At 41.6% G+C, this 17,653-nt stretch overlaps 1 protein-coding gene across 1 annotated transcript; it reads left to right on the plus strand.

Annotated features, from left to right (window-relative positions):
- The first annotated feature begins 9,443 nt into the window (after positions 1-9,443).
- LOC119297701 (protein starmaker-like) lies at positions 9,444-17,006 on the plus strand. The gene is made up of 14 exons (XM_037575381.1): positions 9,444-9,558; positions 9,669-9,728; positions 11,697-11,932; positions 12,380-12,449; positions 12,522-12,563; positions 12,710-12,838; positions 12,919-13,014; positions 13,588-13,684; positions 13,779-13,847; positions 13,960-14,052; positions 14,165-14,288; positions 14,787-14,856; positions 15,128-15,232; positions 15,353-17,006. The coding sequence occupies exons 3-14, from the start codon at positions 11,889-11,891 to the stop codon at positions 16,673-16,675; spliced, it is 2,262 nt and encodes a 753-aa protein (XP_037431278.1). The 5' UTR covers positions 9,444-9,558; positions 9,669-9,728; positions 11,697-11,888; the 3' UTR covers positions 16,676-17,006.
- The last annotated feature ends 647 nt before the right edge of the window (positions 17,007-17,653 follow it).

Here is a 17,653-nt window from a genome sequence, read left to right on the forward strand (position 1 = left end):
GTGTCGAGGCACGGCTTAGAGGCATAATCGTATTGAAGGCATATGTCGCAAGTTAGGCAATCTTCACAACATCCCATGTAATATGAATAATAAAGGGGAGATAACATAGTTGGCTTACACTCGCCACGTCAATCAAGTACATAAATAACATTACATCCGGATAGCCGGACTATAACCTTTGGCCGGACTCCTGGACTATGAAGATACAAGATTGAAGACTTCGTCCCGTGTCCGGATAAGACTTTCCTTGGCGTGGAAGGCAAGCTTGGCGATACGGATATGATCTCCTCCCATTGTAACCGACTCTGTGTAACCCTAACCTTCTCCGGTGTCTATATAAACCGGAGGGTTTTAGTCGATAGGACACAACAAAAACGACAATCATACCATAGGCTAGCTTCTAGGGTTTAGCCTCCTTGATCTCGTGGTAGATCTACTCTTGTACTACCCATATCATCAATATTAATCAAGCAGGAGTAGGGTTTTACCTCCATCGAGAGGGCCCGAACCTGGGTAAAAACATCGTGTCCCTTGTCTCCTGTTACCATCCGCCTAGACGCACAGTTCGGGACCCCCTACTCGAGATCCGCCGGTTTTGACACCGACATTCATGAATGAAAGAAGGGAAATAGATGAAGTATTCTTTAAACAAGAACCTATTCTGCAACACAATTTGCCTGTTGAAATTTTAGGGGATCCTCCTCCACCCAAGGGTGATCCCGTATTTGAGCTTAAACCGTTGCCTGATAATCTTAAATATGCTTATCTTAATGAAAGGAAGATATATCCTATTATTATTAGTGCTAACCTTTCAGAGAATGAAGAAGAAAGATTATTGAAAACTCTGAAGAAGCAGCGTGCTGCTATTGGATATACTCTTGATGATCTTAAGGGCATTAGTCCCACTCTATGTCAACATAAAATAAATTTGGAAGCAGATGCCAAACCAGTTCGTGATCCTCAACGACGTCTGAATCCTAAAATGAAAGAAGTGGTAAGAAAATAAATACTAAAGCTTCTGGAGGCAGGTATAATTTATCCCGTTGCTGATAGTCAGTGGGTAAGCCCTGTCCATTGTGTCCCTAAGAAGGGAGGTATTACTGTTGTTCCTAATGATAAAGATGAATTGATCCCACAAACAATTATCACAGGTTATAGGATGGTAATTGATTTCCGCAAATTAAATAAGGCTACTAAGAAAGATCATTACCCCTTGCCTTTTATAGATCAAATGCTAGAATGATTATGCAAACATACACATTATTGCTTCCTAGATGGTTATTCTGGTTTCTCTGAAATACATGTGTTGGCTAAAGATCAATCAAAGACTACTTTTACATGCCCTTTTGGTACTTTTGCTTATAGACGTATGCCTTTTGGTTTATGTAATGCACCTGCTACCTTTCAAAGATGCATGATGGCTATATTCTCTGACTTCTGTGAAAAGATTTGTGAGGTCTTCATGGACGATTTTTCCGTCTATGGTTCCTCTTTTGATGATTGCTTGAGCAATCTTGATCGAGTTTTGCAGAGATGTGAAGAAACTAATCTTGTCTTGAATTGGGAAAAGTGCCACTTTATGGTTAATGAAGGCATTGTCTTGGGGCACAAAGCTTCTGAAAGAGGTATTGAAGTTGATAAAGCCAAGGTTGATGCTATTGAAAAGATGCCATGTCCCAAGGACATCAAAGGTATACGAAGTTTCCTTGGTCATGCCGGGTTTTATAGGAGGTTCATTAAGGACTTCTCAAAAATCTCTCGGCCTCTGACTAATTTATTGCAAAAAGATATACCATTTGTCTTTGATGATGATTGTGTAGAAGAATTTGAAATACTTAAGAAAGCATTAGTCTCTGCACCTGTTGTTCAGCCACCTGATTGGAATTTACCCTTTGAAATTATGTGTGATGCTAGTGATTATGCTGTAGGTGCTGTTCTAGGGCAAAGAGTTGATAAGAAATTAAATGTTATCCATTATGCTAGTAAGACTATAGACAATGCTCAAAGAAATTATGCTACTACTGAAAAAGAACTCTTAGCAGTTGTATTTGCTTGTGATAAATGCAGACCTTATATTGTTGATTCTAAAGTAACTATCCACACTGATCATGCTGCTATTAAATATCTTATGGAAAAGAAAGATGCTAAACCTAGACTTATTAGATGGGTTCTCTTGCTGCAAGAATTTGATTTCCATATCGTTGATAGAAAGGGAGCTGAGAACCCCGTTGCAGACAACTTGTCTAGGTTAGAAAATGTTCTTGATGACCCACTACCTATTGATGATAGCTTTCCTGATGAGCAATTAAATGTTATAAGTACTTCTTGTAGTACTCCATGGTATGCTGATTATGCTAATTATATTGTTGCTAAGTTTATACCACCTAGTTTCACATACCAACAAAAGAAAAAGTTCTTCTATGACTTGAGACATTACTTTTGGGATGACCCACATCTTTATAAAGAAGGAGTAGATGGTGTTATTGGACATTGTGTACCTGAGCATGAACAGGAACAGATCCTACGCAAGTGTCACTCCGAAGCTTATGGAGGACACCACGCTGGAGACAGAACTGCACTTAAGGTATTGCAATCCGGTTTTTATTGGCCTACTCTCTGCAAGGATGCCCGTAAGTTTGTATTGTCTTGTGATGAATGTCAAAGAATTGGTAATATTAGTAGACGTCAAGAAATGCCTATGAATTATTCACTTGCTATTGAACCATTTGATGTTTGGGGCTTTGATTATATGGGACCTTTTCCTGCCTCTAATGGATACACTCATATTTTAGTTGCTGTTGATTACGTTACTAAGTGGGTAGAAGCTATTCCAACTAGTAGTGCTGATCATAACACTTCTATTAAGATGCTTAAAGAAGTTATTTTTCCGAGGTTTGGAGTCCCTAGATATTTAATGACTAATGGTGGTTCACATTTTATTCATGGTGCTTTCCGTAAAATGCTTGCTAAATATGATGTTAATCATAGAATTGCATCTCCTTATCACCCACAGTCTAGTGGTCAAGTAGAATTGAGTAATAGAGAGATCAAATTAATTTTGCAAAAGACTGTCAATAGATCTAGAAAGAATTGGTCCAAGAAACTTGATGATGCATTATGGGCCTATAGAACTGCATATAAAAATCCTATGGGTATGTCTCCATATAAAATGGTTTATGGAAAAGCATGTCACTTACCTCTCGAACTAGAACATAAGGCATATTGGGCTATTAAAGAGCTCAACTATGATTTCAAACTTGCCGGTGAGAAGAGGTTATTTGATATTAGCTCACTCGATGAATGGAGAACCCAAGCTTATGAGAATGCCAAGTTGTTTAAAGAAAAAGTTAAAAGATGGCATGAGAAAAGGATACAAAAGCATGAGTTTAATGTAGGTGATTATGTATTGCTATACAACTCTCGTTTAAGATTTTTTGCAGGAAAACTTCTCTCTAAATCGGAAGGCCCCTATGTCATCGAGGAGGTCTATCGTTCCGGTGCCATAAAGATCAACAACTTCGAAGGCACAAATCCGAAGGTGGTAAACGGTCAAAGAATCAAACATTATATCTCAGGTAATCCCATAAACGTTGAAACCAATATCATTGAAATTGTAACCCCAGAGGAATACATAAGGGACACTTTCCAGACCGTTTCAGACTCCGAAAAGGAATAGGTATGTGGTACGGTAAGTAAACCGACTCCAAAACAATTTTAAACCAATGTCAACAAAATATTTAGAAAAATAGAAAAATTAGAAGCAGTCCCGGAAGGACACGAGGGTGGTGGGCGCGCCCCCTACCTCGTGAGCACCACGTGTGCCCTCCGGACTCCATTTTCTTGCACGATACATATTTTGGTCGGTAAAAATTCATTATATATCCCCCCGAAGGTTTTGACTCCCGTATCACGCAATTATCCTCTGTTTTCGTTTCGAGCTGTTGCTGCTGCAGATTAGTGCAAGATGTCTTCTCAAGAGTCAGTCGGGGAGAGCCGGGTATCTAATCCGGCACCGGAACCAAGGGCAAACAGCGATGCTGACCACTTTGGGCCAGCAACGGAGGAAGAGATGGAGGCTGACTTGATGAGGGTAGATGCCATGGAGGATCAAGAAGTCACCTCTTGCTTCTGAGCTAGATTCACGATGGGGGAACTACAGAGCTCAGCTATTCCAAACTCGGTTATCCCTTCCAATGTTAGATTTCTTTCTTATGAAAATATGAAGAGGAGTGTCACTTGTTCTCCCGCAGCTATGCAACACCCTTGGGTGCAAGGAGCTTTAGCCGTCACAGGAAAGCTTCGTAAGGAAATAATGGACCTCAAGCAGCAAGTCAATAAGCTCGAGGAGGAGAACCGCATCCTGAGGGGAATCATCGCCAAGAATATTACACCAACAACAAAGAAGGAGACATAATCACATGGGTATGGGCACTCCCCTTGGCAACTGCCAAGCTTGGGGGAGTTGCCCCGGTATCGTATCACCATCACAATCTCCTACCTTTACTGTTTTTCTTAGTTCGATCCTTTTTAGTAGTATCTTGATCTAGTAGAATAAAATTATGGCACGATCTAGTTTTGAGTTTTGCTTTATGATCTCTCTATGTAATCGAGTCCGTGAGCTATATATATAATAAAGATTAGTGTTGAGTCAAGGGCTTGATTATTTTGCCATGATCTTGGGTGAATTAAAGAAAAGAAGAAAAAGAATAAAAAGAAACAAAGAGTTCATATTGATCTTATTTAAAGTAATGACTTCACATAGAAAGAGTATGATGATTAAAAGTTGTTGGGAGTTGGCAGACATAGCTTTGGTCATCGTTGCAATTAATAGGAAGTAATAAGGAAAGAGGGGTTTCACATATAGATATATTATCATTGACATCTTTTATGATTGGGAGCACTCATTAAAATATGACATGCTAAAGAGTTGATGTTGGACAAGGAAGACAACATAATGAGTTATGTTTTCTTATATCTGAGATAAAGTATGTTGTCATGGATCCTCTAACGTGTTGAGCTTGCCTTTCCCCCTCATGCTAGCCAAATTCTCAGCACCAAGTAGAAATACTACTTGTGCTTCCAAATACCCTTAAACCAGTTTTTCCATGAGAGTCCACCATATCTACCTAGGGATTGAGTAAGATCCTTCAAGTAAGTTGTCATCGGTGCAAAGCAATAAAAATTGCTCTAAATATGTATGATTGATTGGTGTGGGAGAAATAAGCTTTATACGATCTTGTGATGTGGAAGTAATAAAAGCGACGGACTGCATAATAAGGGTTCATATCACAAGGGGCAATATAAAGTGACATTCTTTCACATTGAGAATTTTATGCACCCAACCATAAAAGCGCATGGCAACCTCTGCTTCCCTCTGCGAAGGGCCTATCCTTTATTATTATCTTCTACCTTATGCAAGAGTCATGGTGATCTTCACCTTTCCTTTTTCATTTTATCCTTTGGCAAGCCCAGCATGTTGGAAAGAACATGATATATATATCTAATTGGATGTAGGGGAGCATGAGTTATCATTGTTGACATTACCCTTGAGGTAAAAGGTTGTGGGGCAAAAGTATAAACCCCTATCTTTCTCTGTGTCCGATTAAAACTCCGTAACCACAAGTATTGCATGAGTGTTAGCAATTATGAAGGAATAGATGATAGTTGAGTATGTGGACTTGCTATTTAGCTCTGACATAGACTCTTTCCGATGTTATGATAAATTGCAATTGCTTCAATGACTGAGATTATAGTTGGTTGAAGCCCAGTAAGGTTTCTGATTCATACTTTTGCATTGTGAATATATCATCACTTGAATATAAGTAATCATATGACAAAATCTATATATGTTGCTGTTTTGATAATAACCATGATGCCTTCACGTTCGTATTTTATTTTTATCGACGCCTCTACCTCTAAACATGAGGACATATTTATTGTTATCAGCTTTTCGCTTGAGGACAAGCTAAGTCTAAGCTTGGGGGAGTTGATACGTCCATTTTGCATCATGCTTTTATATCGATATTTATTGCATTATGGGCTGTTATTTCACATTATGTCACAATACTTATGGCTATTCTCTCTTATTTTACAAGGTTTACATAAGGAGGGAGAATGCGGCAGCTGGAATTCTGGGCTGGAAAAGGAGCAAATATTAGAGACCTATTCTGCGCAACTCCAAAAGTCTTGAAACTCCATGGAATATCTTAAAAGAAATAAAGTAAAATCCTCGCCAAAGATGAAGGCCAGGGGGCCCACACCCTGCTCACGAGGGCGGGGGGCGCGCCCCCCTCCCTAGGGCGCGCCCCCCTCCCTAGGGCGCTCCCCCTACTTCGTGGGCCCCCCTGGTGGCTCTCCGACGCCCATCTTCTCCTATATGAAGTCTTTTGATGAGAAAAAATAAGGAGGAACTTTTCGGGACGAGACTCCGCCGCCACGAGGCGGAACCAATCTAGGGCTCCGGCAGAGCTGTTCTGCCGAAGACACTTCCCTCCGGGAGGGGGAAATCATCACCATCGTCATCACCAACGCTCCTCTCATCGGGAGAGGGCAATCTCCATCAACATCTTCACCAGCACCATCTCATCTCCAAATCCTAGTTCATCTCTTGTATCCAATTCTTGTCTCCAAGTCCGGGATTGGTGCTAGTACGTTGCTAGTAGTGTTGATTACTCCTTGTAGTTGATGCTAGTTGGTTTATTTGGTGGAAGATCATATGTTCAGATCCTATATGCATATTATTACCCCTCTGATTATGAACATGAATATGCTTTGTGAGTAGTTATGTTTGTTCCCGAGGACAAGGGAGAAGTTTTGCTATTAGTAGTCATGTGAATTTGGTATTCGTTCGATATTTTGATGAGATGTATGTTGTCTATCCTCTAGTGGTGTTATGTGAATGTCGACTACATAAAACTTCACCATTATTTGGGCCTAGAGGAAGGCATTGGAAAGTAATAAGTAGATGATGGGTTGCTAGAGTGACAGAAGCTTAAACCCTAGTTTATGCGTTGCTTCGTAAGGGGCTGATTTGGATCCACTTGTTTCATGCTATGGTTAGGTTTACCTTAATACTTTTGTTGTAGTTGCGGATGCTTGCAATAGAGGTTAATCATAAGTGGGATGCTTGTTCAAGTAAGAACAACACCCAAGCACCAGTCCACCCACATATCAAATTATCAAAGTACCGAACGCGAATCATATGAACGTGATGAAAACTAGCTTGACGATATTCCCATGTGTCCTCGGGAGCGCTTTTCCTATTATAAGAGTTTGTTCCGGCTTGTCCTTTGCTACAAAAAGGATTGGGCCACCTTGCTGCACCTTATGTGTTAGATCCACACCAAAAAGTACCGAACGTGAATAATATCACTATGAGAACATGATGAAAAATTGACATATCGCCCCTCCCGCAGATCCACACCAGAACCCTCTCCGGCGCCGGCATGCTCGACCATGCATTGCAACAATCCAAAATAGACATGTACATAAACTTGAAAAACCCCCACCCTATTTTGGTATATATTTTCAACTAAAAACATGTTAGGTTTCACCCAAAGTATATTCCTCTTGTTTGTTTGGATGATGTGGGGAATGGATGAGGCTGGTTTGGAGAGACTAAGGGTTACTACAAACATGGAGGAGAGTGGCGATGGTCTTTTTTGCAATACAACAACCTACCTCTCATGCGTTAGATGTAGACCACATCGTCAGAAATGAGGGATGACTGACACACCATCATAATAAACAAAGACTTTTATAGGATTAGAGATATTGATTATTTTTGCCATTATGGTATACTAATTAAGGGGCCCTGAGTTTCGGTTTCGCCCCGCCCCCCAAATCTTAAGACCGGCCATGCTCCAAGCTCCTGCATGCCCCCCTCCGCCACCGCCGCATTGCCGGCGGTTCCTTCCTCTTCTTCGCCCGTCGGCGCCCTCCACGGCTAGCCGTTCACCACCAATGCAATGTAGCAGTCGGCTGCAATGTATGGTGGCGCAAGAGCCGCCGGCTCGTCTCCGCCCCGACGCTTCTTACCGCCCGTTGATGTGGCTGCTCGCCTGGTGGGCTACACGGAGACGACGACTATGCACTCGACGACGACGTTGAGGAGCAGGAAAAGGACGGGCGACGACTCCACAACGAGGCCATCACCGACCGTCTCCGTGTTGCAATTGCAATGACGAAGGCGAACGACGACAGTGCTACTGTGACATGCGTTGACAACAACGACAATGCTTCTACAACATCATCTTCATTGCTATTTTTTCTGTGACATAGATGATGTTGTGGAAAATTTTCTGCAACATCATCTATTTTGCAAAAGTTTCTTCTGCAAGATGAAGACAAAAAAAACTACAACATGACCTTCGTTGCAAAAGTTTTTTGCAATTTGTTGCAAAGATTAGTGCAACAAGATGTTTCTTGCAAACATTTATGGAACAACTCTGTTGCATTTGGAGCTTAATAATACTAATATTAATAAAAGCGAGAGTAGTGCTAATAACTAATAAATATTAATTATGCGAAACGCCACAGACTTTGGAGCCCGGTCCACTAGCCGTCTATGGTTAGGAGCCGCTGGATCGAGTTCAAAAGGAATCTGGAGTGGTCAAATGCACTGGATCTGGTCCAAATCATACCAAAAAGAAAGTCCCCAATCTGAAATACATAACCCTAACCCTAGGCTATCAGACAGAGTACATCGACGGCGACATTACCTCCCCGACGAAGTTCAACATGTCGTCATCGTCGCTGCTCTCCTCCCCGTCTTTCCAAGAAGGCATTGTGTGGTTGAGCGGCGGCAGTGAGGTTGAGTGGCGATGGAGTAGAGGGGATCGACTGAGCAAGGGAGAGTAAGGGAGACCGAGCGAGAGTGAGGGAGAGGAACGTGCCATTGTTGCCTTTTTGGGAATCTTTAGTCGGTGGGGCTGTTAACAGCCGTTATTGCTTGCGCCGCCCACCAATAGCCATGCGGTCGCTTTGCCGCGTCAAAATGAGATCAGTGTTTTGCTCAGTATCTTTTGCCATTGCCAGATTTTTGGTTTGATGCAAAATGTCACGTTTTGTAAAGTGATGGTTTTCCGCAAGCCGTGTTACGAAAGTGGTGGTTCTGTGCATTTAACTCGCTAGAAAATTACCATAAGGTTGACCATTAATAAGCACAATAAAAATAGGCGAGATGATACAAATATTAACAAGATGGACTTGTGGCCTCTTCACTGTAACTCTATAAACTTGCAATAAAACTCCTTTTTACCAAAAAAAGAGAAGCCAAAGTTATGAAGCATAATAATTAACAAACAGTATTAATTGACCAGAACTTAAGTTTTATAGTTATACCACTCATAAAAGCGAAAGTATATATTACTAACTAAATAAAGACGTGACAAGTCATAATAAAACCAACGGGACTGCCGTTCCCCCACGCTTCGGGCTTCGGGCCTCGGGCCACTGCCCTCCTACAAGTACCCCGAATCTCTCTCTAGTCACCTCACCACGCTCTCCTCTCTCTCTCCACCCTCCCTCCCCCAACACGGCACCGCCGTGAAGGCAAAGGTGAGCCGCCGCCCCCCCGCTCCCCTCCCCTCCCCCGCTTCGTGGTCGCGCCACCGCGTCCACGCAGGTGCTAACAGAAGCTCTCGGTTGCTTTCCGTCGGTGTGTGCAGGGGCCGATGGCCGCGAAGACGAAGGAAGCGAAGGTCCCGGAGCGGGAGTCGCCGCTGCTAGTAAGCTTCCCACCTCCCCTTCCCTCCCAGGCCCTGGTTCGATTCCGCGCGCGATTCGAGTTGATTCCGTCGGTGGTCGGGATTCGTGCGATTTCTGGGAAGCGCTTGGCTAGGATTTGGTCGCTCCGCTGGGTCGTAGGCCTTGCGTGCCGCGGGTTCGATTCATACTCCCGGGGCGTCGGGATCGTTTCGTTCTGATCAGGTTTTTTGGGGTTGGATTTTGGTGCCGCTGCTCTGGAGGATTTTCACCAAATTCGCGTGCGAGTTTGGGGCTTTGGGCGTGCAAGAGAGGTTAGCCATGGGGTTTTGTGGGGGTTTCTGCTCCAATTAATTTTGCTGATGGAGAGGCGGCTAGAAGCGTCAATAGATTCCGTATCGGCTATCGCTCAAATGGATTCTGTTCCTAGTTTCCTCTGCGAACTCTCGGGTGCGTTCGGTCTGCTCAAACGGGCCGTCTCGCTGTTACCCCAATGATTTGATGGTTTTTCCTTCATCCTGCTTGCTTGCTCGGTTTCATTTGCGGATTTGAAGCGTGGAATCTGCTTTTCGGGAGGCTTGCCTCGTCGTTTTCCTCGATTTCGCGGGAGATTAGCGCGGAAACCCTCCTGGTTTGCGCTGCGATTCTGAACCAGCAGTCTTCTGAACATTTGGGGGAGCTGTTGAACTAATTTCGTTTGGTCGTTTTGGGTTTCCCCGTCTCGATTTGGTTTGGTCGTCGAAGTATGCTTGTGGAAATTTTGCTTGCGCATGTAGTTAGCATTAAATCCGCTGGAAATGTAGATTCACACGTTCGACGTCGATCATATTGGTTGGTTTACTAGTTTCCTGCACGATCCTAATTGTTTTCTCTGGCAATTTCCTAAGTACATCGATTCTGGTGCGTTCTGGTAGAAGCGTCTAGGGATTTTCAGTGCTCGAGCTCTTCCTGTACGTGTGGAATTAGTTTAGTCACGTTTCCTATTTAATTGCTGAAGTTGTGGTAGCAGCCGATGTTCAATTCGTAACTTCAAGTCCCTATTAAAATGCTTTGTCTATGTAGAACAGTGGAAGGGGGTGCACAGAGATACATTATTTACTGGCTTGCACATTTCCAAATTATCATGGAACAGCAGCATGAACTTCTGTCATCTTAGTTCGAATTGGGCTTTACTAGTTCCTGTTGTTCTAGGAGTAAGATTTTTTGCTGTTCAAATGCTTCCAGTGGAGTAGTAAGCGTCTCTATGATTGTGTTTTTACTGTTTGATCCAAACATGACATACTTTTGGCCAGTTTAAATCAGAAAATCTTCTCTGTAGTTTATAAGTATGTTTTTTCTTGTGCTATGCTGTGAGATTTTCAATGTATGTTCTGCATTTAGGAATTATCTGAGGTTAGTAAATTTCTCTTGCAATGTTTGGGAACCAACTCTCAAACTGCAGTCTCCTCATTTGATATTACTGCTTTTAGTAGTTGGGAGTGGTTGGCAAATACATTGCAGGATTATTGGTTGGTCATCAGGTTTTGATAGCTTTCACTTTGAAAAGCTGGGTGGTTCATTTCCTATATGACATGATATGTCTTTGTTACATTTCTCTTGTACATGTGTGCCCTGAATTACAATGTTTTGATCTCTGTTCACTTAACAGATTTGATTATCTGTAACAATATATGTATCTGTATTTGCTGCATAGCTAACTGTTGTTGTTGTTTAATCGAAGAAATGTATTACACGATCTTTATTGTATATGTATGTGTTTGAACAAAACATTATTGAAAAATATAGATGTGTTTTGTCGTGAATTATGTGCTTCACTCTGAGCTTATTTATCAGTAATACAGTTTGATGATGTTGATAGGTTTTCTATTGCTGAAGCACTTTGCTATTTCAATAAGTATCTATATGATCTGGTGAAAATCATAGCATAGTGCGTAGTTTTAAGTTATTCATACAGCTGTTTGGATAACATTGGTGTTCTGTTGACCAAACAGACAAGGAATTTGCTCCGGATTGCTATATACAACATCAGCTACATCAGAGGCCTATTCCCTGAGAAGTACTTCAATGATAAGTCTGTTCCGGCACTAGATCAGGATTGGTACCCAGTATATATATGTGACATCTACATTCTGCATGGCATTTATTAGCTCAAAGTGTCAAACAACCTTATATTTGCTGCAGAGATGAAGATTAAGAAGCTGATGCTCAGGGATGCTGAATCCAGGAGGTTGATTGATTGGATGTTTTTATGAAGATTGTGAACGGTGTTTTTATGTGTATACTGTAGTCGTCATAGTACAATAATACTGCATGCAGACTGGTATAATTTGAAAGATGTGGCCTCATAAGGTGAAGAGGCATAGGAGTTTAGTGTTCTGTTTTTCTCTATGATAATGTGTGAAAACTTAAGTTACAGATGAGCTACTCGTTGATGATTAGTACTAATTGAATTTATGAGTTGCTGTTAGTTTTCTGTTTGACTTGCAAAGTTCTAGTACTGAAGGTATGAGATAGTTGAGGTTTCAGTGTGGTTTTGTCATATACATCCTGCAGATCAGTTTGTGAATTGCTATTCATTGGGTTCATATATGCATGTCATTGTCAGCATAAACATTTTCAGCTGTAACCAGTGGTAAAATGGTAATATCCTGACGTGGCAATGGTTTCTTTTTAGGAGCTCTGCTTGTAAGATGATCAGAACGCTGGTTTCACTTGTGAGGACTTTGGACCAAATGCCAAAGGAGGTAATTTTGGCATTCTGTATTTTGGTTACATTGGATTGTGCTGTTCTGATTCTGTCGCTTGTTTGTGTTCAGCGAACCATTCTAATGAAGCTTCTATACTATGATGATGCCACAGTGAGTGCCTTTGTTTCTAGTTATCGAAACCTTCAGCTCCCATCTTAGATAATCTGATTCTATTGTTCTGTAGAAATAAGGATTTATCTTTTCTTCTTCTATATAATTTTGTTGGTGGAAGCTTACAGACTTTATTATGTTGCCAGCCCGAGGATTACGAGCCTCCCTTCTTTAAGGGTTGTGTTGAGAATGAGGCCGTAAATATATGGAACAAGAACCCCTTGAAGATGGAAGTGGGGAATGTCAATAGCAAGCATCTTGTGCTAGCTTTGAAGGTAGTGGAAATTACAGCATCTGTCCAGAACTCTTTTGGGGTCTTTTTGATCTAGTTCTCATGTTTGCTTTGTTTATGCAGGTTAAGAGTGTCCTTGATCCATGTGATGCTAACAGTGATGATGACAAGATGAGCATGGGTCATGTGTCGGACCAAGAAGACTTTACGGACACCGAGGTAAAGGCCCAAAGAAATTAGATAACTGATAGTTTCAATAACAATATCTTTTGTTTGCTCTTTTTTTGGTTACGGACATGTGGTATCTCCTTTTTGCATGAAAATGTTCATGCTTAGACATAGTGTATTTCGTTTTTTTGTAATCTAAAGTATTTCCTGACATACATAATGGTAACATTTACCCATGATGCTCTTATACCTGTTTGCCCTGAATTGCAATGTTTTGATCTCTGTTCACTTAACAGGTTTAATTATCAGTACCAATATATGTTCCTGTATTTGCATGGGTAAACTGTTCTTGGTGTTTAATCGAAGAAATATATTGCATGATCTAAATTGTATATGTATGTGTTTGACAAAACATTATAGGAAAATATAAATGTATTTTTTCGTGAATTCTGTGCTTCACTCTGTGCTCCAATTTGATATGACGTTGATAGGTTTTCTATTGCTGAAGCATTGGGCTATTTCACGATGTATCTATATGATCTGGTGAAAATCATAGCATAGTGCATAGTTTTAAGTTATTCATACAGCTATTTGGATAACGTTGGTGATCTGTTGACCAAACAGACAACGAATTTGCTCCGGATTGCTATATACAACATCAGCTACATCAGAGGCCTATTCCCTGAGAAGTACTTCAATGATAAGTCTGTTCCGGCACTAGGTCAGGATAGGTGCCCAGTATATATATATGTAACATCTACATTCTTGTGACATTTATTAGCTCAAAGTCTCATACAACCTTATATTTGTTGCAGAGATGAAGATTAAGAAGCTGATGCCCATGGATGCTGAATCCAGGAGGTTGATTGATTGGATGGAGAAAGGTAATATATGTCTTAGACAACTTGAGTTCATTCAATTAGTTTACTGTTTTATGATTATATACTTTAGATGTGATTTTCTTATGTGCTTATCTGATTAACTTTCCGATTCTAGGTGTCTATGATGCCTTACAAAAGAAATATCTCAATACCCTTCTCTTCTGTATATGTGAGAAGGAGGAAGGCCCAATGATTGAAGAGTATGCCTGTGAGTATCACCGGGTGGAGTTTGCTAGCGTGTAGCGTATTAAGTTGGACTGACATGAATGATGGATTATATGCCCTACATTTGCTTATCATGTGTCATAATTATCATGCAGTCTCATTTAGCTACCCCAACACAAACGGGGAGGAAGTTGCAATGAACATGAGTCACACAGGGAGCAAAAAGAATACTGCCACATTCAAGTCAAATGCAGCAGAAGTCACTCCTGATCAGATGAGGTGCAATCTTGCATACCCCCTTTTGGATGCTAGGATTTGTTTTTCTTGTTAGTCTTTTGTGCTCCAAAGAGTGAATCTGTGAAGGGTGTTTTTATGTGCACCGTAGTCATCATAGTAAAGTAGCACTGCATGCAGACTGGTTTGATTTCAAAGACGTGGCCTCATAAAGTGAAGAGGCATAGGAGTTCAGTGTTCTGTTTTTCTCTATGACAGTGTGTGAAAACTTAAGTTAAAGAGGATCCACTTACTAATTCACAATTAGTACTAGTTGAATTTATGAGTTGCTGTTAGTTTTCCTGCCTGGCTTGCAAAATTCTAGTACTGAAGGTATAAAATAGTTGAGGTTTCAATGTGGTTTTGTCATATACATCCTGCAGATCAGTTTGTGAATTGCTATTCATTGGGTTCATATGTGCATGTTATTGTTAACATAAACATTGTCAGCTGTAACCAGTGGTAAAATGGTAATATCCTGATGTGGCAACGATTTCCTTTTAGGAGCTCTGCTTGTAAGATGACCAGAACGCTGGCTTCAGTTATGAGGGCCTTGGACCAATTGCCCGAGGAGGTAATTTTGGAATTCTGTATTTTTCTGGTTACATGGATTGTGTCGTGCTGATTTTGTCGCTTGTTAACCAATCTAATGAAGCTGCTATACTATGATGATGTCACAGTGAGGGCCTTTGTTTCTAGTTATTGAAATATGCAGCTGCCATCATACATAACATGATTCTTGTGTTTTGTGGAAATAAGGATTTAGTTTTCTTCTTCTATATAACTTTGTTAGCCTTACAGATTTTATTATGTTGCCAGCCTGAGGATTATGAGTGTCATTGCAGGCACTATGCTTTATTAATGAAGTTGGCATGGGGAAGCCAACCAATGCACTCCCAGTGGATAATAGTGCCTGCATTACATTCTCCTTACCACTGAAACAAAAAGCAGTGAGTAATCTTCTTCATGTACTTTTGCTTGTCACTGAAGTTCTTCCTCATGTTTTTCTGCTTTGTCATTGAGGAAGTGTTTGGACCATAGCACGTTAAGTATTTTCATTGACATCACAGGGGGCATCAGATTCCGCGCCTTCTAAGCCACTAAGCGAAGCAAGAAAAGGGAAAGAATCTTCTAACATTGGCTCTGCAACAGATGTTTCGCTAAGAAAGGCTGCTGCAAATAGCTCCGCTGGAGATGGAGATGATCCTAACAAAGGAAACACACCTGATATTTCCAATAACGATGCTGTTCCATTCCGCACGCGGGTCATTGTAAGGACCATTGCTGACTTGGCCGGGTTAGATCCTGCTCAAGTAATACTTATCCTAGCTGACGCCGGTTCAATGGAAGAAATGATACAGTTATCAACAGTGGCAAATGAAAGAGGATTTATATTTGAAAGAACAGAGTCCTTGCAGCATGTGTCCTTGAGAGTATCAATGGATAGGTATGTACAGGCGCAAGCTGGTTTACAAGATGCAGTTGAGAACTTGGATCCAGATCATAACCAACTTGATGAAGAGGAAGAACAAGATGATGATGAAGAAGAAGCTGCTCCTGCTCAGCAAGTAAATGATGATGAAGAAGCAGATGATGATGATGATGATGATGATGATGATGATGATGATGATGATGATGAAATAAACTCCCAGGTTGCCGATCCAGATTACATACCCGAAGAGTCACAGGGTGAAGATGATGATGATTGGTATCTTGTGGATCTTGAGGAAGAAGAAGCTGCTCCTGCTCAGCACGAAGAACAAACACATGAAGCAGCAGCTCATCAAGCAAATGAAGATGAAGCACAAGATAATGAAGAAGCAGAGGAAGATGATGATGATGATGATGAACCAGATTCACAGCTTGCAGATCCAGATTATATGCCTGAAGAAGAAGAAGAAGAAGAAGAAGAACAAGAACAAGATGATGATGAAGAAGAAGCTGCTCCTGCTCAGCAAGTAAATGAAGATGAAGTGCAAGATGATGAAGAAGCAGAGGAAGATGATGATGATGATGATGACGAAGAAGCTGCTCCTGCTCAGCAAGTAAATGAAGATGAAGTGCAAGATGATGAAGAAGCGCAGGAAGATGATGATGATGATGATGAAGAAGCTGCTCCTGCTCAGCAAGTAAATGAAGAAGCTGCTCCTGCTCAGCAAGTAAATGAAGATGAAGTGCAAGATGATGAAGAAGCAGATGATGATGATGATGATGATGATGATGAAATAAACTCCCAGGTTGCCGATCCAGATTACATACCCGAAGAGTCACATGGTGAAGATGATGATGATTGGTATCTTGTGGATCTTGAGGAAGAAGAAGCTGCTCCTGCTCAGCACGGAGAACAAGCACATGAGGCAGCAGCTCATCAAGCAAATGAAGATGAAGCATAAGATAATGAAGAAGCAGAGGAAGATGATGATGATGATGATGAACCGGATTCACAGCTTGCAGATCCGGATTATATGCCTGAAGAAGAAGAAGAAGAAGAAGAAGAAGAATACTTCCCTTCGTCCGAGTCCGACTGAACACTTTCATGATATGTGAACACTTTCATGATATGTACTATTGTACTCGATGCTGGCTGTAGCCCAGGCCTACAAGTGCATTTCATGATACACATACTATCACGGAGCAGCCTGTGTAGTATTTTCAATGGCGTAGTGTCTTCTGTGTGCTTAAATGTTGTCATATGATCCTCTGGTACGCTTTGGGTGATTGTTGTTCCCAGTACTGTGTACCGATTACTCTGATGACAGATAGTACTTCTCATGCTACACCAATGGAACTTCTGGTCATTTTTATTTTGGACAAAGATTCTTCTAGTTTCTTTAGTAAGTGTTCTTGATTTATTAAACCTACTAGTCAAGAATGCTCTGTTTTTCCTGTTGGAGGTTGAAATTGCAAAGAAGCATCATTTTGATTGTTGCCAGCAATGCTCTGTTCTCAGTTTTCGAATAAGACAGTGTAAAAGTTGTGTGTGAAAGGGCACATGATAATCAAGCGACTTGCATTTTTTCTCAAGCATGTTTTTCCAGTGAGCCCATTCATGAACCTAGATTTTCGGTACATAGCGGGCAGCTGGAGCTCTGCTGATACAAAAAAAAGACCCCCTCGCGTCGCCCAGCTCAGCTCCCCTGGGCGATGCCATGGGCACAAAACCTAGCGCCACCAGCCCCTGTTCCTGCGATCTCCTGCCGCCGCTGCTGCAAGCGAGGGCCGTGGTGGCGACGGGCCCGACGTCAAAGGCGCTAGGGCAGGCGGTTCACAGCGGAACTCCCACGAGGCGCCAGGGGGCGCCTCTTGCGGTGCTTGCACATGCAGCAGTTAGGGCGGCGCCTCGGCGGTCGCCGGAGATCATCCACGACCGA

The sequence above is a fragment of the Triticum dicoccoides genome, chromosome 5A, assembly GCF_002162155.2.
Source record: "Triticum dicoccoides isolate Atlit2015 ecotype Zavitan chromosome 5A, WEW_v2.0, whole genome shotgun sequence".
Taxonomy (NCBI): Eukaryota; Viridiplantae; Streptophyta; class Magnoliopsida; order Poales; family Poaceae; genus Triticum; species Triticum dicoccoides.